The sequence below is a fragment of the Myotis myotis genome, unplaced genomic scaffold, assembly GCF_014108235.1.
Source record: "Myotis myotis isolate mMyoMyo1 unplaced genomic scaffold, mMyoMyo1.p scaffold_m19_p_1, whole genome shotgun sequence".
NCBI lineage: Eukaryota > Metazoa > Chordata > Mammalia > Chiroptera > Vespertilionidae > Myotis > Myotis myotis.
Window position 1 is genome coordinate 25,787,477 of NW_023416313.1, and position 26,437 is coordinate 25,813,913.

The window sequence follows — 26,437 nt, forward strand, 5'->3', positions numbered from 1 at the left end:
CTGCCCTCGGCGCGCGGGGACTTGCGGGGCGGCTAACCCAGTGCCTCTCCTGGTCCCATTGTGGGCAGAGAGGGAGACACCCAGCGCTCGCAGTCGGTTATTTTTAGCAGGTAGCTGACCTCCCCCGCCCCCTGCACCCCCGGTGGGGAGGGGCGGAGCGGCCAGAGGAGGTGGGGGGCAGAGGGGACTCCGGTGTCTCTGCTCGCTCCCGCCTGGACCTGCGCGGGCGTTGGAACAGCTGCCCGGTCCTCAGCAGCCAGCGCTGCTCTCTGCACCGACCAGCGCCCGCAGGGGAGGGGAGGGGAGGGGAGGGGCGGGCGGGGAGGGGAGAGCGAGCCACGGCGGGAAGGGGCGGGGAGCGCGCTCCTGCGGCGACGACGGCGGCTGCCGTCCTCATCCCGGCGGCCCAGCGCTCGAGTGGACGCGGGGCTTCGCAAATGGCTTGTCCCGCTCTCGGTCTGGAAGCTCTTCAGCCCCTGCAGCCTGAGCCGCCCCCCGAGCCCGCCTTCTCCGAGGCGCAGAAGTGGATCGAGGTAGGTGCCCTCGGCGGCGGGTGGGCGGCCTGGCAGGGACTCCGGGAGGCACCGATCCCCCCCAACCCCCCACGCGGACGACAGGTCCAGCCTGCCTCCCCACCGCGCTCCCTTTCTTCTGCCCGCTGCTTCGGGCCGCCCGCCAGGGCCTCGGGCGAGCTGCGATTTGCCTGGCACTTCGGCACCGGCGTCTCGGGGCGCGGGTGGGCGCGCACGGGGGACACTGCGGTCTAGCGGTGCGTGTGGGGGGCAGGCAGCGGTTCCCTGCGGCTCCATCCCTCCCGCCGGCCAGCCGCCAGCCGCGCAAATCTCGGCTCCCGCCGCTTCCAGGCGCTGCCAGGGGAGCACAATGCGAGCAGAAGCGCCGCAAAGGCGCAGGGAGCGCGAGTCCCCGGAGTCCTTGAGGATGCCGCATTTCGGGGGTCCTTCCCCGTCCTACCTTCCGCCTGTCGGCCCCCCTCCCTGCCTTTCCGGAGCGGAGTTGGCAGTGTCTCCACGGAAGTGCACACACCGGAGCCTCTGGCTGTTCCTGGCGCCGGGTCAGGCGTGAGACCGGCACAGCGCAATGGGCTGGGGAACCTGCGGGGCGCCAGCCGCATAGGCATAGCGGTTGCCCACCTATTGGCAGCTCCCACGCCACCCCAGAGGGGGCAGGCTCCCAGATGCGGGTACCCGGCCCCGCTGGCATATTTCACTTCTTAAATGACTCGGTGGCAGGCCAGGCAAATCACTGGAGCTCTCGGCTCAGTCCAGGAACCGCTTGCCGGATGATCCTGATTCGCGATGCCTATCTGTGAATGCAGCTTGGTGGCCCTGCGCGCTCGAGTGTTTGGGGCGGGAGATGGGGGTCGGGACGCTTGGAGGGCGCGAGGGGTAAAGGTGACCCTCCATGGTCCGTGCAATAAGCCTGTTTCTCTGGCCAGCCTTTCTTAGCAGGAAGCGAATTTGACCCTCTTTTCCTCAGGGACAAGGCACCCTCCTTGGCTGGTAGTTCAAAGGAAGAAATGCCCCACTCAGTCATGACCCAGCAATGGTGATGCCTGTTAGTGCCCAGACTGTCACTGACTGATCCCCCCCCCCCCCCCCCCCCCAGCTCCGCGGATCTCAAGATCCTGCTGGGGTAACAGAGCTACCATGGTACAGATTAAAACCTGCTGATCTGCCTGCAGAAACCACACTCACTCAATGCTGCTCAAATGCTCCACCAAAGGCCTGCACCTTATCCTGCTCCATGCAAGCAAGAGTGTTAGGCAGAGTTTAGAAACGTCCATGTAAAAATAGGGTTAATTAGACAGAAGAATAAATCCCAGGCTCTCTTGCTAAAAGCCCCAATCATGTCCCTCATCATTTGATAGCTCATGACCAGATGAGAAAAAGACCTTGGCTTTTTGTTTTTGATACACGGCTGGAATGGCTGGGGCTGTGACAGGTGCTTTCTCTGTGCTGCATACTTGGCTCACAGAACACACAAGAGACCTTTGCCGTCACTGGCTTAGTTCAGAGCTGCAGACCTGTATTTTTCACGTTCTTGAACTTGAACATTTTCAGGAGAGATTTTGGATGCGGAGGGTTGTGAGGGGCGGATATAAGAGCAGAGTAGTCTTACAATTCCGGAAGGCACGTGGTTTATTCCCAGTTTCCTTAATTGCGAGTGACAGGGACACACTGCCTTAAAACATGTATTGTGGTATGAGTTGCATACAGGAAGGCGCACACATCTTAAGTGCACACCCCCATGAATTTTGACATGTCTATACTACTCTAGTCCCCACCTGGATCAAAGTCTAAAACATCTCCTTTGGCCCCAAAGATCACAGTTTTAAGTGGTGGTATATTTCAAGCTAAATAGTATGCAGTACAGAATCTCAGCTTTTGTCCTGGTTCTATGGGTTTAAAAAAAAAAAAAAAAAGAGGAAGAAGAGGAAGAAGGGCTTTCTTAAGAAAGTAGAATCCCGTCAGGCCCTAGAGACAGTTTGGCATTATTCTTGATACTTTACCGTTGGAGAATGTGAACACGGGAATGGGGCATGTGCGGCTTCAGGAAAGGGGCCAGGCGCTCTTCTCCGTGCGTGCATTATTGAAGCCACCTATCTCCTTTCAATTGAGGAGTTGGGTTTCAGGGAAAGGAGAGCTTTCCCTCCCAGGCTGTATAAAAAGGTATTTGCTCCAGAAAGAGAGAGAGAGAGAGACCTCCCCCCATCCCTTCCCCAAGGTTCTTGAAATGTAGATGCTGCGTCTGCAAACAGGGTTACCCCAGGAGCAGTGACAGATGGTTCTGCGGGCAGTTGCCAGGTGAACAAAGATTCCTGGGCTAATATAGCAATAACGTAGTACTTAGTGCGAGCTGCATTCCCGAGGGATTGTTATCTGGAGACAATTGCATCTCCTTGAGGGGCCCCATTGTCTTTGGCAACATCCTCATTGGCAGGGCTTTGTTTTTCACTTTTGTTCAGTCGGTGATTAAATTTCCCACAGGCTTTTTGGTTTTCTTTTTTTCTTTTGAGTAGTCAAGAATTTCACCATTTCAGAAAAAATGTTCCCTTGACTGCAGCAGGTTAATAAACAAACTTTGCCACTTGTCCCCTCCCCTCTGTCCTTAGTCTTTCTTGAGTCCAGGAACAAACTCCGGAGATAGCCTGTGAGTGAGGAATTTCTCGGCCTGCAGCCTTGGCTGTTTGAGGGCTGTGTTTCTGGGCAGGAAATGGTGGCCTGGGAACCTTACTTACACCTCACCCCCTTAAACCCTCCACCCCCCAGTTGCTGCCTTAGCTGCCAAAGGTGAAAGCCCTAATGGAGGTTACCGGACCGTGTGGGAACAGCTCGGTAACTGTCCCAGAGACTTTTTATAGCTATAGGAGAAGGCTGCGCGTCTTAATGTGGGTTTGGGGAGACTCCTGAAGAAAACAGCGAGCTTCAAGTATTAACTCTGACTACCAGCGGGTAGGGGCCTAACTTCCTCCCACATTTCTTTTCTAGAAGGTCTTCCTAAGCAAAGGGGCGGTGAGTACAGCACAGCGGTTAGGAGGTCGGACTTTGGGACTGGACAGCCTGGGTTTGAATGCTGGATCTGTTGCCTTCTATCTGTGTGACCTTGGGCAGGCCGTGTTTCCTCTCTTTTTAGTTCTAAATATTTTCTTTGAAAACTAGCTCTCGTTGTTAACAACAGAAATAACAAAGAGATATTGTTGAAAGCACCTGTTAAAACAGGAATACTAATAATAGCTTGCCTACCTCATAGGAGTGATATGAGGATTAAATAAATTAATACTATATTTTAAATGCTTGAATAGTAGCTAGTACTTAGGAAGTATTGCATAAGTAATGGTTAGTATTATTTTTACCGTCAATATGACTACTGTTATTCTTCTTCCTACTACCATTTTTATTACTAGTACTACTGCCATCACCACAATTCTCATTGTTATTAATAATAACCAGAACTGATTTCAAAAGAAAAATTTCAGAACCTTAAATTCCTAGTGTAAAAAATATAATTCAATTATCTACTGATCTCATTCTAGTATCTTTACCTTGTTAACTCTGGATACCTGGAGTAGAAATTAAGTAGAGGCAATATGTTACTTTAACTTGCATTAAAAGAGAATTAGGGATCAAGGGAAAACCTGCAATATATACTCATAAAATGATACTGGTAGTACATTAAGGTTTTGAAAATGGTGCCTTGATAGTATGTTGAATACTTAAGTTTAATGCATAGCCTTTGTTAGCAAACTTTTCTTTAACATTTTTATTGATTTTAGAGAGAGAGGAAGGGAGAGAGGCCGAGAGCTAGAAACATAGGGGCAGAGAGATAGAAACATTGGTAAGAGAGAGAGAAACATCAATTGGCTGCCCCCCCCCCCTCCCACTCCTCCCCCTCCGGCATACTGCCCCACTGGGGATCAAGTCTGCAACCTGGGCATGTGCCCTGACCAGAAATTGATTCAGTGACCTCCTGGTTCATGGGTCCAACTCAACCACTGAGCAACACCAGCCGGGCCTTTGTTATCAAATTTTAAGCAGAATGTTCATTGCCTCTCCTCTTGCAGACAATCCAATATTAAATCATCTCAAATGCACAGTGTTTTGTTCACTGAAGTCTCAACTCCTACAGGACAAAGAATAATTCCCCCATTTATTTTCCTTTTTTTCTTCCCCCATTTTTTTTTCTTGTTCCCTGATGGTATTTATGGAGTTACAGGAGTTGTGAACAGGTAGATGATTCTAATTTTCTTGGTTCCCCCTCTCACCTACAACAATATTCATCTCTAATCTGTAGTTCTTCTCTGCAGTGCCAAGCACTTAGATTCTTAGAAACACATGTCTCTTCAACTTGGCCTCAGTTGTGATTGGGAACAGGTTGCCAAGTCTTTAGGGAGGGGTTGGAAATTTCAACCAAACAGTCTTAGTTCTCAACTTGAGAAGTTTCTGGACTCCTTTAACTTTAATCATAGCATTCGTGTGGGGCTTGGTGATGCATATAATCTTATTTGTGACTTAATCCATATTTCACATGAGTGGGAACTAGTTGCAGTTCATCATTTTGACTCATTTTCCCTGCCCACATAGAATTGTTTTCTTATTCAACTGGGACCTGATTATAAAGATTAAAAGCACCAAGGGTATCTGAGCTCTCCAAGACAAAAAACATGTTGTATTGTTTGGCAGTAGGGAGAATTTATGAGAAGCCTTTGAGAGAATCTGGCATTTAGTGGCCAGCAACATATGACATTGACGATGTAATGATGAGTGAACGTATACCATAAGTTATACCATCATTCCAGTTCTCCATCTCTTTAGGAACTTGATGACTCACATCTTTATACTGCAACAGAAATGTAACTTTGCTTATGGTTCTCTAGCTCTGCCCCGGGAGCTGAGGAAGAGGAAGGAGAACTTTTTCTGGCTAGATCAAGAAAGGAGTAGTGATCTAAATAGATATGTAAATTAGAGCAGGCAGCATCTCTCTTACAGTGACATTTAAATAGTCTGGCTTGTTTGTATACAAGGGCTGCTATGACACAATGCTATCACGTGGTGGGAGAACAGTGAGGCCGCATAGATTTGGGGAAAGAGGAAGTGGAATGGGAGGTGGAGCTGGCACTTTCTGCTCCACCATCTCCCTGGAAACCGAGTTTGCATCAAGTGAGCTCCAAATGGCCAGACTGAGCTCTGGCCGCCAGGAAGGGGTAGGGTGGGGCATGTGTTCCCAGCAACTGCATCTCTCTGCCCCCTGCTCTTTGCCGATGGATGACAATGGAGCCATGATGCAGACATCTGGCTATGATTCCATGGGTGGCAGTCAGTGCAGGGTGGGACCAGGCAGCTCCCGGAAACTGGCCTGGCAGCTTCTCTTTTTGCTTTGGGCCATTCTGAAACTTGAAAGTGTCATAGTTAGGTGTGACAAGATAATGATAATGAAGTGAAGATCATGAATAAAAGCTGATCTGTATTTTTAAATTAAAAATTTGGGGTGGCATTGGTTAATAAAATTATGTAGGTTTCAAGTGAAAATCTGATATGTATTGAGTGCTTATTATGTGTCAGACACCGCATTAATCCCTTATAAATAAGTACTATTATTTATCCCCATCTATAGAGAGAAAATTGAGGCTCTGGGCAATTGAGTGTCTTGCCCAAAGCCACATGTAAGTGGTAGAACTAGGACTTTAATTTAAAGCATCCTTTGTTACTTCTGCAGATATATGTATCCAGATATCCAAAATGTATAGTTGAGGAAAGTGGGCTTTTCAGGAGACTGTCCAGGGTCATCTACTTAGGAAGAACTTGTTAAAGTTAGGATTTGAACCCAGGCAGACTTGCAGTCCTGGGTCTCTGAACCCAATATTGCTCTCCATATTTAGGACCATGTGCAAATTTCCTCTAAGGACTGAACTTTCAGATCCTGTCACTGTGCAGAGGTGCCACCCATATGTGGAGGCAGGATGTGGATTTAAGAAGCTGTCGCTCCCTAAAAGGTTTCCCATAGCGTGTCTCTTTCAGCTGCAGGACTGAGGAGCTCTCTTCATTTGGACAGATCACTTCAGTGTAGCATTGGGTGGGGAGCTTGAAACCAAGGAGGTGATGCTACTGAGGCCCTCAGGCAAGAGGAATCAGGCTCTCCAGTTTTGCCTCTTGCCTTCCGACCCCACATTGCTCAGGCAGAACTGGACATTGGAGTTACCTGTAGTTCAGGGTTGCTAGAATCTGGTTTTGTCTTCTGTTGATATTGCCACAATCCTCAATCACTTTACTGAAGTTTTATTAAGCCAAATAGCGAGTAGGTAAGTAATTAGTTTTTAAATTTTTTTTTTAAGTTTGTGGATTCATTATCATAGGATTTCTTTAGAGGATAGATATTCTAGAGTATTTTATGTTTATGGTATTAGGGACCATGGCCCTCTTGTTATATATAGTCTTATCTCCAAAGCCATATGGGGATGAATAAGTGCATAGTCCATGTGTGCTTTTAACATTTCCTATTGGAGAAGGTGCATTTATTCTGTATTTTACATTCCCCAGAGAGTTTGAGTAAAGACCCAATACCTGAGTGGTCTGTTTTGTTCTGTAAATATGGGTGTGAAGGGATATCTCTTCTCAGTGCTGATGTGTTTAAGTGTTGCTGGCACATCTGTCTGATGCCTTTACCACAGCTCCGTCACCTTTACCTGAGAGTTCTCCCATCTGGACAAGATCTCACCTGGGAACAGTTCTGTTGTTGAGTTCAGCCAAGAGGCAGGTTCTTTCAAGAGAGGAGATTGGCAGGCTCTCCCATAGGTCTCCAGGTCCCATCCCGAAGAACTGAAGGGGCTGAACAAAGCAGCTCTGTGACTTCTGGGAATCTTGGCTTGTTGTCGGCATCCCTATCACCTACATTCCAGTCTGACCCTAATCATTTGGCCTTCGTTTTCATGATTGAAGACGGACTCACTTAACACTGGTTGATTTTTGGCTAACCTTCTCTCATCTTGGAACTAGATTTTTCTTGTTAAGCCCAGTTTACCGTTCTGTGATTTATAAAAATGTACAATACAATTTTATAATATCTTCCCTCATTTGTTCCTCAGGATATGTGTGTGTGTGTGTGTGTGTGTGTGTGTGTGTGTGTGTGTGTTATATTTAAAGCAAAAGAAAGGTATTAGATATAATCTTTCTTGGGCGGGAGATTAGGGTGGGAAAAAGGATGACTTCAGTGTGATTACATGAGAGGAAAAGAGAATAGAATGTTGTTTTTAAGTGATTGAGAAATATAAAAATAGGCTAAACTAGAAGGTTACTGAATGGTACAGGAAAAGAGTAGTTCTTTATAAAAATAAAAAGAATGACAGAGTAGCCAGAGTAGCCAGCACCCGTTTGGCTCAGTGGATAGAGCGTCGGCCTGCGGACTGAAGGGTCCCGGGTTCAATTCCGGTCAAGGGCATGTACCTTGGTTGCGGGCACATCCCCAGTGGGGGGGTGTGCAGGAGGCAGCTGATCGATGTTTCTCTTTCATCGATGTTTCTAACTCTCTATTCCTCTCCCTTCCTCTCTGTAAAAAATCAATTAAAAAATATATACATATATAAAAAGAATGACAGAGTAATGGAAGGACTTCTGCCTGGACACGAGGAGATGTTAAATCTCTCTCTGCAGGGAAGAATGATGTCATGGAGTCCAGGTCTGCGGTGGTAAAATTCCATGCTTCCGGCATTGAAAACAACACTCCCAGGGAGATGTCTGCATGCAGCCGACACTGATGGGATGGCCATCAAATCTCAGGGAGTTAGGTTTGGCCTAAGGGGAAAAAATGAGGTGACATAGTCCTATAACATGTACTTAAGGAATACCTTGGCTGACATCTTTTCCACTAAACTTATGCTAACAGCACTTAAGAGTTAAATATTGGTCAGGCTGAGAAAGCTCATGTGTCTAGGGCGCTGCATTTTGCCTGGGATAATTACTCTGGTGTAGGTACTGTAGAAGGCAGCTGGCCTCCTGGTCAACCTCAGAAGTTAGGGCCCTACCCCACCCATCTATCCCTAAATAGCCTATTAGGAGGCCATGTAAGAATAGACCTGCACTTGTGTTTTTTCAAAATAAAGGTCAAGAGCAGAAGGGCTTGTAGCTTTTTTATTTCCATGGCCCAATACTATTATTTAAAAAATCCTCAGCCTTATATTTTACCAAGTAAGGAATTAAAGTTACATTTATTGTGATAAGTACACAGCTCTCTTTTCCTCCCCAAGAGACATATAAAAATGATATTCAAACAATTATTTTATCTTAATGGAAGCTAGGATAAGTTTATCAAATGGTTTAAAATATGAAAATTATTATGTGGGATGGTTGGCTGTCACTCATTGGTTAGCATATATATGTGTAAACACTAAACATAAGTATTAATGGTGCAAATAAACATTAATATGTGAAAGTGTTTTAAACAAATTTAAAAATTCATTTCCTGAAAAGTTTTTACTTAGTTCCAGCAATGTGCCAGGCAGGGTTAGATGGTGAACAAAATAAACACAATGCCCACCCACGTGAAAGGTACAGTGTAGTCGGAGGGCTAAATGATAAATGCAGTTACAAATTGGGATAAGTACCTGAAGACAAAAATGGGGCAGGGGGGACTTTAAGAGAAAAGTACTTCAGGCAGATAAGGACTCAGTGAAAATAATATTAAAGAGTGCTGGGCACGGGAATAAGATTGATGTTAGTTTATTGAGGTAAGCGCTTTTGTGCACGCAACACATGCTTTTATTGTGATTATACTTTGAAAAAAAAGTAGAAAAGCTCTTGAAGTTCTGCAGGTGTGTTGAAGGTGTGTGTGGGAGGGTAAGGAACAGGGAAGGGAGCTGAGTCAGAAGTTCTCAAATGTTCTTGCAGCCACTCAGAACAGGGTTTTTATGATGACCCACTGCACCTCTTAGGACCAAGGCTCAGATAAATAAAAACTCTTCTAGGAGAAATGGCAGAGAGGACTTTGGATTCATATTTGAGCCTGGAACCCAGGATTAAAATTCTTATACAATACTAGAGGCCCAGTGCACGAAATTCGTGCACATGGGGGGGGGGGGGAGTCCCTCAGCCGAGCCTGAGCCCTCAGGGGATGTCTGACTGCCAGCTGAGGGAAGTTGGACATCCTTAGCGCTGCTGGTGGGAGAGGCTCCTGCCATTACTGCTGCGCTCACCAGCTGTGAGCCCGGCTTCTGGCTGAGTGGCACTCCCCCTGTGGGAGCACACTGACTACCAGGGGGCAGCTCCTGCATTGAGCGTCTACCCCCTGGTGGTCAGTGTGCATCATAGCAACCAGTCATTCTGCCGTTGGGTCAGTTTGCATATTAGCCTGTTATTATATAGGAAGGAGGATAGGGGCTGTAACAGCTGTTCTCCATTCTGAAGGGCTATAGGAAACCTGCTGGCTTTTCAGTGAGTGAGTAGAGCAATTTCATGTGAAACTAGGTGGGGCCCACAGATATCCTCTGATTAGGGAACTTGCCCCCAAATTCCTCTAAAGAAGGGGCTTTATAAATTAATAAAGTCACATGCCACTTGGGAGCCCCATAAGCTATAACTTCTGGAGATCTATGATTCTTTCAACACTCAAACCCATCATCTCTAGAACCCACTGCCTCATGGTCCAACATGGCTGCTGGAGGTTCATTGTCATGTCACCTTTCCAGGAAGCAGGATGGAGGAATGGAACTTGAAGAGTGCATCCTTCCCTTATAACATGCCTTCTAGAAAATTCTGGCACTTCTGCTTCCATTTTATTGCTCAGAATTTCAACAATGTGGCCAATTCTGAATGCAGGGGAGGCTGTGTCCCCAGGTCATAGTCTGGGTTCTGCTCCTCAGGCGTCAGGATGGCAGCATAGGGACACCCTGGAGCGCCCCTTCTCTACTTCTCCAGGGACAGATCCTTTCAAGACAGCACCTAAATCTGACTGCCTCAGGGGTGGACTCCCTGCTTCCTAGCTATGCCCATTAATCCTTCCTGCTCTGTGCACACGTGCCATTTAGTATTAAACTCAGTTAGAAAAGTTGTCATTTTTCACGGTGATGAACATATAGTTGTGTAGGATCTACCTCCTTTGATAAACCCCAGAGCTCTTGTGGCCGAGGACTGGGTCTTAGTCATCGTCCCACACCCTCCTTGGTTTATTCCCTCTGCTCCCTGGTAGGGCCCCACAGCCACATTACCCACTGCCCGAGAGATTTCTCGGTAAGCCTGTGCCCAGCTATAATTGCCTGATTGGCACTTGGACTCCGCTGTGGCAGAGAAAATAGACTGTTGCTGCCCGCACAGGAAGCAAAGTGTTTTTATTTTTTTTAAGAGTGATTAAAAAAAGCAGTGTACCCAGTAGTTGCCTGGAGACAGTCAGTGATTGGACACTTGGAAGGTGATTCCACTGTTGGCTCTTGGGTGATATCAGTTGAAGGAATTATTTAGGAGGCCAACCTTCCCCTCAGGTTGGATTGGTGTAGGGCTCCCTGCACTTGGAGTTCTGTCTGTAGGGTTGGAGAGCAAACACCTTAGCTTTTTAAAATAAACATGCCCCTGGCATTGGCCCTGGGACTCTCACCTTCTCTTTCTGCTCTCACCTCAAAGCAGTCAGCCCCTTCTTTCTCACCTGCCATAGGAGTTCAGGTAATTCCCATTTCTTTTCTTTTCTTTTTTAAAAATATATTTTATTGATTTTTTACAGAGAGGAAGGGAGAGGGATAGAGAGTTAGAAACATCAATCAGCTGCCTCCTGCACACCTCCTATTGGGGATGTGCCCGCAACCAAGGTACATGCCTTGACCAGAATCTAACCTGGGACCCTTCAGTCCGCAGGCCGACACTCTATCCACTGAGCCAAACCGGTTAGGGCTAATTCCCATTTCTTAATGTCAGTGATAGGATATCTAAAAAAGAAAAAGCACCAAGGAGTGTTTTTTTTTTTTTTTTAAATAGTGGTTATCTACATGAGTTCTTATTAGGTATTTTCAAAAGGACAATACCCCACCAAAACTAATGGCTAGTAGCTGGTATTGATGAATGATCATGGCTATGACCATTAACTGTCATGACCCCCCTGGAAACACTGAGAAATAGCATCCCTTCTTCCTTTCTCACGGAAAATTAAAAAAAAGAGCCTGTGGAGCTGAATGTTGTCATCAACCAACAGATGTGGTTGCCGCCTGCTTCCTCAGGAACTTTGCAAGATGTCATAAAGGAGGGGTGGTGACAAGTGGGAGCCTGACTCATCATAGTGTAAGAATTGACAGAATGTGATAATTTAAAGCAATAAAGTTGCTAGTTGAGTGCCAAATAAAAATAATATTAGTTAACACACTTCTGAGTACTTTTCATGTGTCAATGCTGGTCTAGGTGCTTGTTTGAGTTAATGACATATATATATATATATATATATATATATATATATATATACATACATATACACACACACACATATATATGTATAGAGATGACCTATATATATCATGCAATGATATCTATTTATCCATCTATCTATCTATTACAAAGAAACGTCACCGCGGACCTCATGCTCACAAAGCAACACTCGGCTTCCCCAAGTGGGACACAGGCCCCACCACCACCCTGGAGCAACAGCCCACCAAATCGCAGCCAACGCTGCCTGCCCAGACCCCATGGTGCAAAATTCAGCCCATAGCCCAGCCCAGCCCAGAAATAGTGGCTGTGGGCATGGGGTAATGATGTCATTTAGCAACGCTCAGCTTCCTCTCCCTAGCAACTAGCCTCCTTGGAGTTTCTTCAGCCCAGGAACATGATTTGCTTTATAGTCAGGTGGAAATATTTTACACTTTAAACAAATGTCTATGAAGCGTTTTCCTGTGCCTCATCTCATTGGATCCTCACAGAGGTCCTGGAGTAGGTAGATAGGAGACTTGGTGGGATCCTATTTTCTTTTCATTAGCCAGAAAACAGAGATTTAGAAAGCTTAGAAACTTGATCTGACTGAATAGAAGTAAGAAATGGTGGACCTTGAAAATGACTTCAGGTTTTGTCACTACACAGAATATAGTCAAACACTGCTGCAGTTAAATATTTTACCCTTTGTTCTCCCTGCATGATCTACAATAATAATCTGCTTCATGTTGATATTTACTGCTGTGTTGCTGACAATTACCTGAAAGAGAAGTTGGGGTGCTTCACTGGGCTGGAAAAAGTTTAGCTAAATCAGAAAGCAGGTCTATATATAAAACAAGTTTATATCTATCTATCTATCTATCTATCTATCTATCTATCTATCTATCATCTATCTATCTTGCTGGCGCCAATCGCACATGTATGTTTTCATCTGTCATTGTCGATTATGAATTTGGTTGACACTTCTATCATAGAGAAAGGGCAAATAGCGATATTAAAATATTTCTTCTAATTAATTTCCTTTCAATATGCACAAATTTATGCACCAGGCCACTAGTACTATTATGTAAACTATAATTGAAAAAAAATATTTTGCCCCTTTTTAAAGGGGCTTCACATTTCCTATCTACTCTACCAAACAGCAGTAGTTGCAAGCAAAGTAGGCTCGTACAGGTGAACCAGGGAGGTGACCATTCCTTGCCCTTGTCCTGGGCTCCATTGACTTTGTGCTTATTACATGGTCTATTTGTCCCACATCTTTCTGCATTTTTCTCTTTTCCCAATAATGCAGCAGCTTCAGTCTTTCCTTGTACGCTTTTCATCCTGCCCCCTTTCTGCCATCCCACCTTTTTGGTAAAAGTCCCATATTCTGTAATCGGAGAGGGAAAAAGTCTTTTCAATCTGTGCTGGTAATCTTCAGTGTTCTTACTGTTTTTGTTAGTGTTCTGGTTACAAATTTGAATGGGATTTGAGCTTTCTGACCCACCTCTGTTTTTTTCTATAGCCCCCTTATTTTTTAGTGTGTGATTTTTCATGATATGAGGGGTTTTTTGTGGTTATTTGTCTTACTTCGGGGAATTACTCATTCCTTTTAAGGAATGTGCATGTGGTTTTATAGTTAATATACTTGGGTATTCATGTTTTGTACAGACTTACTATCTCTCACTCACATGCTCATACACACAGATGCATAAAACAACAGCTTGAAGATTCCTGAGGTTGGAATCTGGGGCCTTGGGTCATAATGAAACTTCTTAAAGGGGCTTCACATTTCCTATCTACTCTCAGAAGACCTTAGGCATTTCTAGAAGAAGCTCCTACTGCCTTTGGAGAGATGGAGGAGTAATAAAGTCCTCCAGCCCACCCCCACCCTCAAAACATTTTCCTTTGGGACTTGGTGCCTTGGTACTACTTAAAGCATCAGTCTTCTCCCAAAGGAAACTGTGGGAGTTGTTTGTTGTGAGTGAGAACCTCTTGAGAGGTGAGTTGGGCAAGAAGAAACTGAGACTTGCGGGGCCCCTGATTTCTAGGCTGTTGATATTCATTGTGGCCTTCCTGCGCCGGTGTATGTGTATTGGCAATCTGTCTCATTTGTTCATCATACACTTATTGAGTACTTGCTAGGAACTCAGTAGATTATGAGACAAATGTGGCTCCTACCCTGATGGGGTTACATTCCACCAAAAAGCACAGACCCTGGTTCAGAAAGGGAGGAGCGGGTTGTGTGGAATATGGAGGGGGCCGGGACCTCCTTTAGTCTAGGGCTGTGGTCAGCAAACTGCGGCTTGCGAGCCACATGTGGCTCTTTGGCCCCTTGAGCGTGGCTCTTCCACAAAATACCACGTGCGGGAGCGCATATATAGTGCGATTAAAACTTCGTGGGCCATGCGCAGAAGTGGGCATTTTGTGGAAGAGCCACACTCAAGGGGCCAAAGAGCCACATGTGGCTTGCAAGCCACAGTTTGCCGACCCCTGGAGGGGGTCTTGTGCAGGCCTCTCTGAGAAAGTTCTGTTTAAGCTGAGACCCAAAGGATGAGCAGGAACTGGCCAGACAAAACGGAGTAGGAAATAGTGTTCAAGGTGGAGGGTACTGGCTCTGTGAAGACTCTAAAGAAAGAGTCAGAGAAGCCCAGTAAGGTGAGAGCTTTGGGAGTCAGGACGAGAGAGGTAGAGAATGAAGCTAGAGTGGGTAGAGTGAAGGCTGCTTAGCCTATTGGAGAAGGTAGGGGCCCTAGGCTGGCTCTTGCCTGGGGCTATGGCCTGGCTCTCTCTTGGAGGACAGTGATCAGATTTTCTCCAAACTCCCTTAAATTACCATAGATCATGACAAAAATTTACAAGGGTTTATAGCTTGGCTGGCCCTGTTCTAAACTTGCAACTTCTCAGCCATCCTGTGAGCTAGGTACAAACTCTTAGTATTCCCATTTTGCAGAGAAATAAGTAAATGGCCAAAGTCGTATAGTCATTAGATGGTGAAGCTAATGTTCAAATGCAGGCAGTCTGGCTCCTTTACCTGTGCTAGGAACCGCCATGCTATGGGCATGATACAGGCTCTCCACCAAGGGCATCCTAGAAGAAGGGTATTGGTGAGGGGGAACGAGAGTGAAGAGTTGGGGGGTGGCTTGAAGGTAACCTAAGGATGCTGGAATCAGTGTTGATTTTTGACATGTTTTCAGTGTTTATAAAGAAACTCCCCAAATGAATTCCTTAACCCAATATACTGCTGGATAGTTGCTGCCACCTGGAAATGAGAGAGATGTTCTCCAAAGGAGGCTCCAGGCATCTCTTCAACCCCAGATTCTCATGCATATGGGGACTTGGGCTGCTCTGACATGACCAGCCACTGACTTTTAACTTCCATTAAGAGTTGTAAATTGTATGATGTGTTAAACATTTCTTTTTATCCATTTGGTTTTAGGTAGTGTGTGAGTAATAATTCTTTCATTCAATTTTTTTTGTGTGTGTGTGTGAGTGGTTTAGTAATGGATGATTTTAACAAGAGAAATCCACTCAAACTGGCTTTAGAAGAAAAAAGATGGCTTATTGGCTCATTGACAGTCTGGAGGTAGATCCCCCTTCAGACAAGGCTGACTCAGCAACTCAGTGATATCCGTAAGGACCTGGATTTTCTCAGCCTTTCAACCGTGCTGTGCATTGTGTGGCTTTATGTCAGGCATTATGCTGTGTATCCACACCTGTCCTACCTCACCCCAGAAGTCCAGGCCTTTCCCCTTGATGGCTGCCTGGGCAAGAGAAATTTTGGTCTTCATATTCTCTTTACCTTATCCGGGCAGAGAAAGGGGACCCATCCCTCATTCATGATCCATGGGAGAATAGAAAATTGACTAGGGTCTACGTTGGTCCATCCCTAATAAAGATTCTGGCTTCTACCCACCAGAGAAGTGCTGAATTCCCTAAAGGAAAATCTGGGGGAAGTGGATGCTGAGGAAGCCACCAACATATGTTAACAATTTTTAATTAAAATGTGATAATATATAGAAATGCATACATGGGTGGTAAGACTATATATAGAGAGAAAAACAAGGACATAATTAAAATAGAAACTCAGAATAATGGCTAATTTTTGTAGTTGAGCATAGAATTATAATCTGATATTGGCCAAAAAGGTATTAATAGATTGTTTTTTTCCCTGTTATAATATCAGAAAAGGGTCAGTCAGTTTTAGATGTGTCATTGAATGTCAAGTGTCCAACCCCATATCTAATAATTGGTTCTGCTGGTTTTGGTAGTTCTATTGGTTTCTAAGTGTAAAAATGTGATTGAATGAATCAGATGAACTTTGAAGTGTTAATTTAAAAATAATGTAACTTATAGCAAAAACAATCCGATTAAAGAATGGGCAGAGGAACTGAATAGACATTTTTCCAAAGAAAACATAGAAATAGCCAACAGGTACATGAAAAGGTACGAAACACGATTAATCATCAGTGAAACACACTGTTAGAAGGGCTGTCACTAAAAAGACAAGAGACAGATGCTGGCGAGGATGTGGAGAAAAGGAAACCCTTGTGCACTGTTGGTGGGAAGGTGAGTTGGTGCAGCCACTGTGGAAAACAGTATGGAAGTTTCCTCAAAAAATTAAAAATGGAACTGTCTTATGACCCAGTGATTCCACTTCTGAGTATTTATCCAAAGAAAGGAAGACAGGATCTCAAAGAGATATCTGCACTCCCACATTCATTGCAGCATTATTCACAATAGCCAAGACATAGAAACAACCTAAGTGTCTGTCAGCGGATGAATGGGTGAAGACCATGTGTTACACTGGAATAATATTCAGCCGTGGAGAGGAAGGAAATTCTACCCTTTGCAACAACATGGATGGATCTTGAGGGCATTATGCTAAGTGAAATAAGCCAGACAAATACTCTATGGTATCACTTACATGAGGAATTAAAAAAAAAAAAAAGCCTAACTTATAGAAAGAGTAGAAATGTTTGCCTGGGGCTGGGGTGGGGGAAAATAGAGAGAAGTTGGTAAAAGGGTGCAAACTTTCAATTATAAGATGAATGGAGTCCGAGGATCTAATGCAAAGCATGGTGACTGCGGTTGATAACACTGCTGTCTGACTGAAATTTGCTGAGAGAGCAGAACTGAAATGTCTTCTGTTTCACACGCACAAAAGCAGTGAGGTGCTAGATGGATGTGTTCATTAACTCGATGGAAGGAATCCTTTCACAATGTATATATCAAATCACCACAAGTTACATTTTAAATATCTTACGATGTTGTCACTTATACCCCAATAAAGCTGGAAAACATATAAAAAAAGGCCCATCTGGGTATTTCGACTCTCCTTTCTTCCCAATATATGGACCTTTTTACTGAATTATAAAGCAGCAGCTCTTAAAAAATGTTAGACATGAAAGTACGCAGTATCAGAATCTGATTTGTTTTCCCCCTTGCAGTTCATATTCCTCAGGTAAGGATGTGTGTTTCAGAGCCTGAAGCCTAGAAATAGCAAAACCAGGCAGCTGTTGTTCGCTGGACACGCTGGGGCTGGGGAATGCTCGGCTCGGTGCCTGCACACTCCCCAGGCACGCGGGCCCTTCTAAATGTGGACGCGGCGGCTGTCGCCCACTGATCCTCTGATTGAGTGACCCAGATTGGCACCGTGCAGCTGGGTCCTGCCCGGAGCCTGTCCGGGAAAGAGGAAGGTAAAAATAAAGAGGCCGAGCAGCTTAGGCAGAGTCAGGATACTTGAAAGGTCCCTGGTTATTTATTTATTTTTTAAGGGGAGAGTGGTGGTTAGCGTGATGGTTTTCTAGGTGTCAGGTTTGGGAAAATAGTTTCACACAGCACAGCAAAACAAAGTCCTGCGGTGCTTTTTTATATGTAGAAATGGTATTTTTTGAGTTTCTAGAACATTTTGCCCTTGACAGGCGTTTCTTACTTATCCCATTACTCATAATTTGTCTTTAATAAACTCTTTTTTCCCCCCAAAGGCAACTTTTTAATGGACTTAATCTCTGAAATAAGACAATTTTTTCTTCAACCAGTAATAGGAGAAAATGAGCTTATTATATTCTTTTGTAAAATATACTTTTCTTTGTTATCTGGAAAAAAAAAGTGACAGTGTTTAAGTATGATGTCAATTACCCAACAAGAGTAGTTTTTCAATCCTGCCATTTTTGGGGATTTTGATATTTGTATTTTAAAAGTGTGGATTTGCTAATTTTTGAAGCTCTGGTCTGTATTAATGGAAACTTTGAGATTTTATTTTTGGCACTTGACCAATAATTTTTCCTCCTCCTACTGCTCCTTCTTTTTGTGTCTATGTGTGCAAGTGCAGATTCTGTGTCACATCTTCCTCTGTGACTGATAGCTTTGAACTATGTGAAATTTTTTTCCCTCCTGAATGCTTTGTGGCTTGTAATGTAAGCATCCTTCTGTGATCTTTAGACCCAAAATTAAATCCTCAAATGACCTGTCTTGCAGTAGCAGTTAAGAAGAATAGTAAATATTTATATTTCAAATATATGGGAAAGTAAGTATAACTTATTTTTAAAATACAGTGATCTTAAAATACCTAGTGGAGAGATATTTCTGAAAAAATAAACACTTTTTTCTGCAATGTTTACATCATCACACTAGTTCTGATAAGAGTTCTGAAAATTTTCTTACATTTTCCCTCATTAAGTTACTCATTTACAAACATCTAAGAGTGCTAATGACTATGGGTTTCTTTTGAGGGTGATGGAAATATTTTAGAATTAGTGGTGATGATACTTAGTGAAACTACTAAAAATCTGAATTATATGCTTCAAAAGGATGAATTATGGTATGTAAATTACATCTTAACAACAACAAAAATCTGTTAACAGCTCTTAATGTTCTAAGCACCGTTCTTCGCCCTGTAGACATCTAAACAAACATACGAAATTAAAACTTCTAGGTATATATTAGTCAGCTCTTGGTACAATGGTGCAGTGTAACAAACTACTCCAAAAATGCAGTGACAGGTAAGAGTAGCATTTCCCCCCCTTGCTCACAGATTCAAGGGTCATATGGAGCAGTTGGCTCAAGACTATCGGTTGGGTTCAGGTCTGCTTCATGTATCTTTGTTCTCCGTGAACCAGAAGCTACTTGGGGATGTTGCCTTCATGGCAAATGAATGACAGGTGAACCAGCGCCCAGCCAAATCATGCAACACATTTCAAGTCTCCACTTGCATCACATCTACCACATTCCACTGTCAAAGCAAGTAATGTGGCCAAGTCCAACGTCAGTGGGACAAGGAGAGACATTCTGCTTATAGTGGGAGGGAAGGGAAGTGAATAGTTTTTGAACAATACTCTAGTCCAGCGGTCAGCAACCAGTGGTCCATGGATCATTGGTGGTCCGTGAGGTCCGAAAGGTTGGCGGCCACTGGTTTAAGGAAACCTTTGGAGCAGCGGTCGCCAACCAGTGACCGTGGGGAACTTGCTTAGCCTTACAGGCATGGAAACATGGAACAGACTGATGAATCTCAGAGGGAAGGGGGGAGGGGGGAGGGCAAGAAGAGATTAACCAAAGATCTTATATGCATACTAGGGGCCCAGTGCACAGATTTGTGCACTGGTGGGGTCCCTTGGCCTGGCCTGCAGGGACCGGCTCTCTGACATCCCCTGAGGGGTCCCGGATTGTGAGAGGGTGCAGACCAGGCTGAGGGATCCCACTGGTGCACGAATCTGTGCACCAGGCCTCTAGGGTTTTATATATAAAGTATTCAATAGTACATATTCTGATATATGATCATTTGTCCCAATCCAGTCTATTTGCATAAATGGTGAGTTTAAGATATTCTCTCTAATATATTTTCCAAAAGTGATCTACTCCTTTAACTTATAAGATTGTAAATAACGGTAAACAATATAGGATGATAGAGCCATCAAACCTCACTGGGTGCAGGTAATCACTGGTGATACGCACCATTTTCACCTAAACCCATCTTGCTCAGAATTTTGCTCAATTCTGGAGCCTTTTATTCAAGCAAAATCTTACAGAAATGTGGGATTTTTTCAAATTTTATTTTGTAAAAATGGGCATCCAGTAATAATTACTGCCAGCCTGCTGGCGGAGAGCCCCAGCCTGCAGTTCTCAACTCTGGCTGCACACTAGAGCCATTTGGGAGCTTTTGATTTAAAACAATCTGGATCAGGGCCCTGGCATTGTTATTGCATAAAAGTTTCCCCTGAGTGATTCCAGTGTGCGGCCAGGGTGGAGAACCCAGCAGATGACAAAACAAGTGAGTAAGTTGCAGAGTGATATTGGCAGATATAAAATTCGAAACTTATTTTAATCATTATTTCCTGTGGGTGTGTGTGAAGGGATGTGCACCCAGGGAATATAGTTATATATCCTGCCAACAACATCATTTCTATTTATACGATGGAATAAATGATCAATATTTCATGATGGAATGTGAAGACCAGTATGATATTCCAGATACCCGAGCAAATTTGACAACGGTTTCCTTAGGCTAATCTTATATTTTCTGCATCGAAACACAGATATCCCAGGGTATAAGCTCACATTACAGCCACTGTCCTTTTCATGAATGCCTTCACTTATTTAATAACTAGCACTTCATTTATTAAATAAGCACCTATGATGTGCCAGCTACTGAGTGCCTGAGGAAGACTCGAGTGATGACTTTCCATGTGGTGTGGGAGACCAGCAGGCATACAAATAAGAGCAGACATAGATAACAAAATGTGAAGAACTGTCATTAAAACAGCACAGAACCAACTAGACTGAACAGCCCAGTTATAGGGGTGCCAGCCACAGGCAGTTGGTTCAGTGCATACTGGCTGGCTATCAACCCTGAGTGTAGGGAACACAAAGTATAATATTTTATTTAAATGCCCAAAAAGAAATGTTAAGAAGGGAGCAGAGAGGTGGGAACACTTCTGTAGTTACAAATTCCTGTTTACCTTGCAGAGGGAACAGAATTAATATGGCTGATTGTACCAGTTCTCCATCCTGTCTTGTGTACTCACCCTTTGCAGTTCTTACTACCAAGATGGAGTCTGTTTCCCTACCGCTTGCATCTGGGGAGGCCTCGCGACTGGCTTTGACCAGTGGAATGTGGCAGAGAGACAGTGTGCCAGTGCCAAGCTCAGACTCTGAAATGCCTTGTGCAGTTCTGCTTGTTCTTGCTCCTTTGCCATCACTACAAGGTGACCAAGACAGCCTGCTAGAGCAAAAGAGAACATGGACCGAGCCGAGTTATCCCAATGTCCCCGACAAGGCCATCCTAGATCAGCCAGCAGCCAGCCAACACCTATGGCAGGGTTTCTCAATGGTGTTGACAGTTGGGGCTGGATAATTCTTTGTTGTGGAGGGATGTATATTTTAGGATGTTTAGCATCATGCCTGGCTTCTACTAGATACCAGTAGCATCCACCATGCCCCCCCTCCAGCTGCGACAACCAAAAATGTCTCCAGACATGGCCAAATATCCCCTGGGGGACAAAACTGCCCCTGAATGAGGACCACTGTCCTCGATTTATGATTGTATCCATCCAAGATCAGCAGAACTACCCAGCTGCTGACCCCGGAGGCCTGAGCAATAAATGCATATCATTGTTTGCCACTGAAGTTTGTGGTTTGTTTTGGAGAAGGCAGGGATGCAATGAACAAAAACATGGAAACATGAAAATGGGAGGTGGAAGTGGACAATAGTGATCAGTCCAATGTGGTGGAAGCATGAAGAGCGGATTTGTGGGTAAAATGGGGGTTTTTGTGAAGTACAGACAAGTCAGAAAGGTAAGTTGGGGGCTGGGTCCATGGAGACTTGAGGTGCTTTGGTATGAATTGTGGACATGATTATTCATGGGCGGAGGAGAGCCGTGAGAGGTTTTACTTATGTATTTACTATTTATTTATAGCAGAGGCACAATTATCAGACTGTACTTTAGGCAGCAGAAGGCAGGGGGAATTGGAGGCAGAGTAGTCAGCTGACTGCTGCAGAAGTCCTGAAGTAGAATGACTGCAGGTTGGAAAAAGGGATGTGGGCTGCGGAGACATTTGGGTGTGAAATTGATACAACTTGGTAACCTGGACATTGCTGCCTTTGTACATGGGGCTCCCTCTGTGTGAAGCATCCCCTCTCCTCTGGTGATGCTCTGCTCAGTCTTCAGCCCTCAGCTCAACACTCAGGGAAGGCTTTTCGGTGAAGTCTTCTACGTCTCATGAAGGTAAACCTTATGTGGCTCTTACCCAGCCGTGGGCAAACTACAGCCCGCGGGCCGGATCCAGCCCGTTCGGCTGTTCTATCCGGCCCGCGGAGCCGAAAGAGCGGAGGGTTCTCTTGCTCTCCCCTCCGCTCCTTCACCAGCAGCAGTGTTAACATGGCAACGTCGGGAAACACACGGCCGCAGCTCCTTCTTCTGAGTCCAGTTTAAGAACCCATTGTGGCCCTCGAGTCAAAAAGTTTGCCCACCCCTGCTTACCACTGATTTCCCCCCATAATACTGTGTTAATCTTTCCCCACAGGATTTTTCCGTCTTAAATTTTAACTACTCAATTGTAAGTCTGTCTCTTCTATTGTATCGGCTGCTAGTTCACCTATTATGCTCCTGCTTTGTGTTTGGCTTGGTGGTGGGTGCTTGAGATACGACTGTGAATCAGAGAGGTATGTTTTCTTAAGCTTTTGGTCTAGTGGAGTAGCACATAGCTAAACAGGCAATTACAGTACCTGCTGTGATGAGGGAAGTGAGAAGGGTGTGGGAGCATACAGGAGGGCCACAATCTGGAATGGAGGGTGCCTTCCCTTGGAGGAAGAAAATGGCAAAGAGGTAAGATACGGTATGGGGAGCAGGCTCCCCATAAGTCTGTCTCTATTTTGCTTGTTAGTTCATTTTGTTCATTAAGTGTGGGTAATGGCAGAGGAATGGGCTAAGGTTAATGTAAAATAATGCTATACTATGTGCTGGCTGTTTGAACTCATAGTAATGGCATTTGCAGCAACGGAGGAAGGACAGCCTGAGTTTGGTGCTGTGCTTAGATGTAGAAAGGAGAAGATGCAGGTGGAATTTGGATGTGTTGAGTTTGATGCTGATCATCCTATAAGTAGAGTATTATCTTCAAAGCCCACTCTAATTACAACCAAGGATTACCTGTAGTTGACCAAAACTAGGGTTTCCTCTCAACTTTATAAGCTTGGAAATGTGATAGCACTTACAGAAAAAAAGAATAAGGAATCTAGGAATTTAAGAAAAAAGGAATACAAAATTCTTCCTGGGTATAAATGAACTACAACTGATGGAAGGGGGGAACACATCCTCATTGGGTGAGCAAGTTGAACTGACTTTGTTATGGTATTTTCAAATCGCACAGTTGATTTTTCTGTATTTAACTTCTCTTTCCTTTTGAAATTGGGAAAATTCGGTTGTACTCTGGACCAGTGGGTAACTGTGATCTGGCTCTGTTCCACTTGGGCAGGCTTTGCTTCCTTAACGAGCGCACTTCCTTCATCTGTTAGTGATAAGCAGGCAAGTGAAGAATTCTTATCTGCATATATGGGTTGAACATCTGTTTCTGTTCCTCTGTGTTTCAGTTTAGATTTCTTTGCTAAGAAATTAATGCAAATAAGTAAGCCCCTGTGCATAAAGCCACTTTGGATTGCGACTATTTGGTATCGGAATGCCTTCTATGGGTGAAATTGATAATTCAGAATCCTTTTCCTGATCTTTGGAGTGATGCAGAAATTATAGTCATGTGACAGACTTTTTAAAAACGTGATTTTGTGGGTGATGACTACCAAGTTTATCCTGTGGATGTTAGGATAAATACGTTAGAGTTATAACGCATTTTTGTTCTGTGCATAAGAAATACTCCAGAAAGGAGAGCAAAAAAATTACCATGGGAACTTGGTAGAATGCCTTTATTTGTTTTTCAGAAAGGAACATTGTAAAACTGGGTAATGAGGTATAAAAGAGCAATGCAGACTGTGTAGCTGGCTTCCAGGAAGTGAGCTCAAAAAAGAATGGATTTGGTGCCCCGTGTGGACCAGTGTTAGTTAGGATCTCACTTTCTTTTTCTTGTGAGGAAGAGCTATAAAAAGGTCCAGCAAATAGCCTGCTGAATTTTTCTTTGTGATGCAACCTTTTTGGAGCCACCTGCAAGCATCAGGCTCAGGGCTGAATGGAGAGCTGCACAGGTTGGAGGGGAAGGCCCTTAAGAGGCCATGAACAATTTTTTGGCATCTTGAGCCCTGAAATCGTGCTATCGGGGTGTTTGATTAGCATGATTTCAAGAAGGGGAGATAAATGTCAAAAAAGAAATGTAGTTGATGAATTGACGCATTGATCAGTAAGAACTAAAATGTAGAATGATGCCCAGCACCATTTTTGTAGAAAGACTGGTAGGCAAACCAGTTGTCAATATGACATTGGGTTGCAGCTTCAAGTTGGTCATCTAGAACTCAGCGTCTGACCTCCAGAAAAGGCTGCTACACTGGAACGGCTGTGGCCCTTCTGGAGAAGCCACCTGCCCCATAGGGATCAGTAGCACGTATTCAACAGAGGAGGATGAGGTGCTCAGGTGAGAGCCGATTCACCAGGTCGGAGTTCCAGATTCACCATTAGTAGCTGGGAGAGTTTGGGAAAGTTCCTTAACCTCTCCAAACTTCAGTGTCCTTATCTAGTAAATGCCGATGATAATAGCACTTATCTCAAAGGGTAGTTTTGAGGAATAAATGAGTTAGTATATAAAAAGCATTAAGAGAAATGTCTGAAACATAGTAAGGACCCATTATTAGCTCTGATTATGCAAGAATCCATGAGTAATGTTTTTCTGGCTGTGACTTTTATTTTGAATTGGATATGTTTACAAAATGGCCAGCCAAGCAATTGCTGTTTGTTGTTGTTGTTCTTTAGCAATTGCTTTTTGATGAAATAAAATGGGGTGAATATAAATGGGGAGGGGAGATGTTGAAATCCAATTTTAAACATGTGGTATCATGTGGAATACTGGGAGATCACTGACATAGAATGTTCTAGTCTTAAGCATTTCGGAAAAGTGTGGCTGTTTAACAAAGATGTGTCAAAGGGACAGTCAGTTCAAGCGTGGGGACTCTGATGTGCATCAAATTTAGGGGTGGGTTTTCTGGCGTGCACTGTAGGAAAAATAAATTGCACTCCCTTTTTTAAAAGCTAAAATGGCTATTATAGCTCTGTGCTGTTGTGGATGCTGCAGATTTTTGACCAAAGAAGACTTTTGGATTATGTGGGCTCTCCTTTTTTCCTAAATTCTGGCAAGTGATGAAGAATTGCCTATCAGAGGTGCAAATAGAATAAAACAGAACTTCTGAGACATAAATTGTTATTCATGATAATTAAATTAATATTCATGCATATTATATTCTTTTTAAAATTCATTTTTATTTGTCTTATTACAAATAGATAGAAACTAAAGATAAATGCAAATAAGAAAAATGTTCATAATTGCTATCACATGGAAATCTACTTACCTATTTTCTAGGTATATATGCATATTTTTATTTAAAAGGGGCTCATATAATTTCTATTTTGAAGTATATTGTAAACACATTTATAAATACACATCTATAATATCATTGAGCAATTAAAAAATAAAAAGATAGAGCAATAAAATTATTTATTATCAACATGTGGTTAATCATGATTAACATAGCGTTTTGTTAAATAGCCAGGACTGGCCACTTGCCAGTCATGTATAACAGTGAAATTCCTTCCACTTACAGGCTTATTTATTAAACAGAGCAAAAGAAGCAGCTGCCCTCTGCACATGTACCTCCGTCGGGACCATTTCTTGATGAAGACGTGGTCCTTTCTGCATTTGTGGGAAAATCCCTATCAGCTTTGTGAAGTAGCTAAGTTAGTGTTCAGTGAGGGCCTAAGTAATGGACAGAGTAAGAAAAGAGAATTCTCTTGGAAATATACTCTAGGCAACTATTTGCCAACTAAAATTTGATGCTCGGTTTCTTAAAAACTTAACTATAGACCCAGCAGTTCTACTCCTAGGTATCTACCGAATAGAATTGAAAACAAATATTCACACAAAAACTTATTCATGAATATTCATAGCAGCATCATTCATAATAGCCCCAAAGTAGAAACAGCTTGTGTCTATGAATTGGAAAGTGGATAAACAAAGGTGGTGTATCCATGGAATGGAATCTCTACTATTTAGAAGTAAAGAGTGAATTACTGATACATGCTACAACATGGATGGACCTCAAAAACATACTAAGTGGAAAAAAAAAACAGTTGCAAAAGACTGCATTGTATTATGCCTTTTATATGAAACTAGAGGCCTGGTGCACAAAAATTTGTGCACTTGGGGTGGGGGGGAGGCAGTCCCTCAGCCCGGCCTGCACCCTCTCTCAGTCTGGGACTCCTTGGGGATGTCCACCTGCCTGCTTAGGCCTGCTCCTCGGGGGATCGGGCCTAAGCTGGCAGACATCCCTCTGGCAGCCCAGGAGCCCTCCAGGGATGTCCAGCTTCCAGCTTAGGCCCCCTCCCTGTGGAGTGGGCCTAAGC

General features: G+C 44.0%; 1 protein-coding gene across 14 annotated transcripts in view; it reads left to right on the forward strand.

Annotated features, from left to right (window-relative positions):
• Positions 1-346: 346 nt before the first annotated feature.
• LIMCH1 (LIM and calponin homology domains 1) overlaps positions 347-26,437 on the forward strand; it is a 313,771-nt gene continuing 287,680 nt past the window's right edge. For all 14 annotated transcript variants that reach the window (XM_036332294.1, XM_036332332.1, XM_036332349.1 and 11 more), the window contains exon 1: positions 347-533. In XM_036332294.1, the coding sequence (XP_036188187.1) occupies positions 438-533 (96 nt within the window). In that variant the 5' untranslated portion in view covers positions 347-437. The remainder of the gene's footprint in view (positions 534-26,437) is intronic.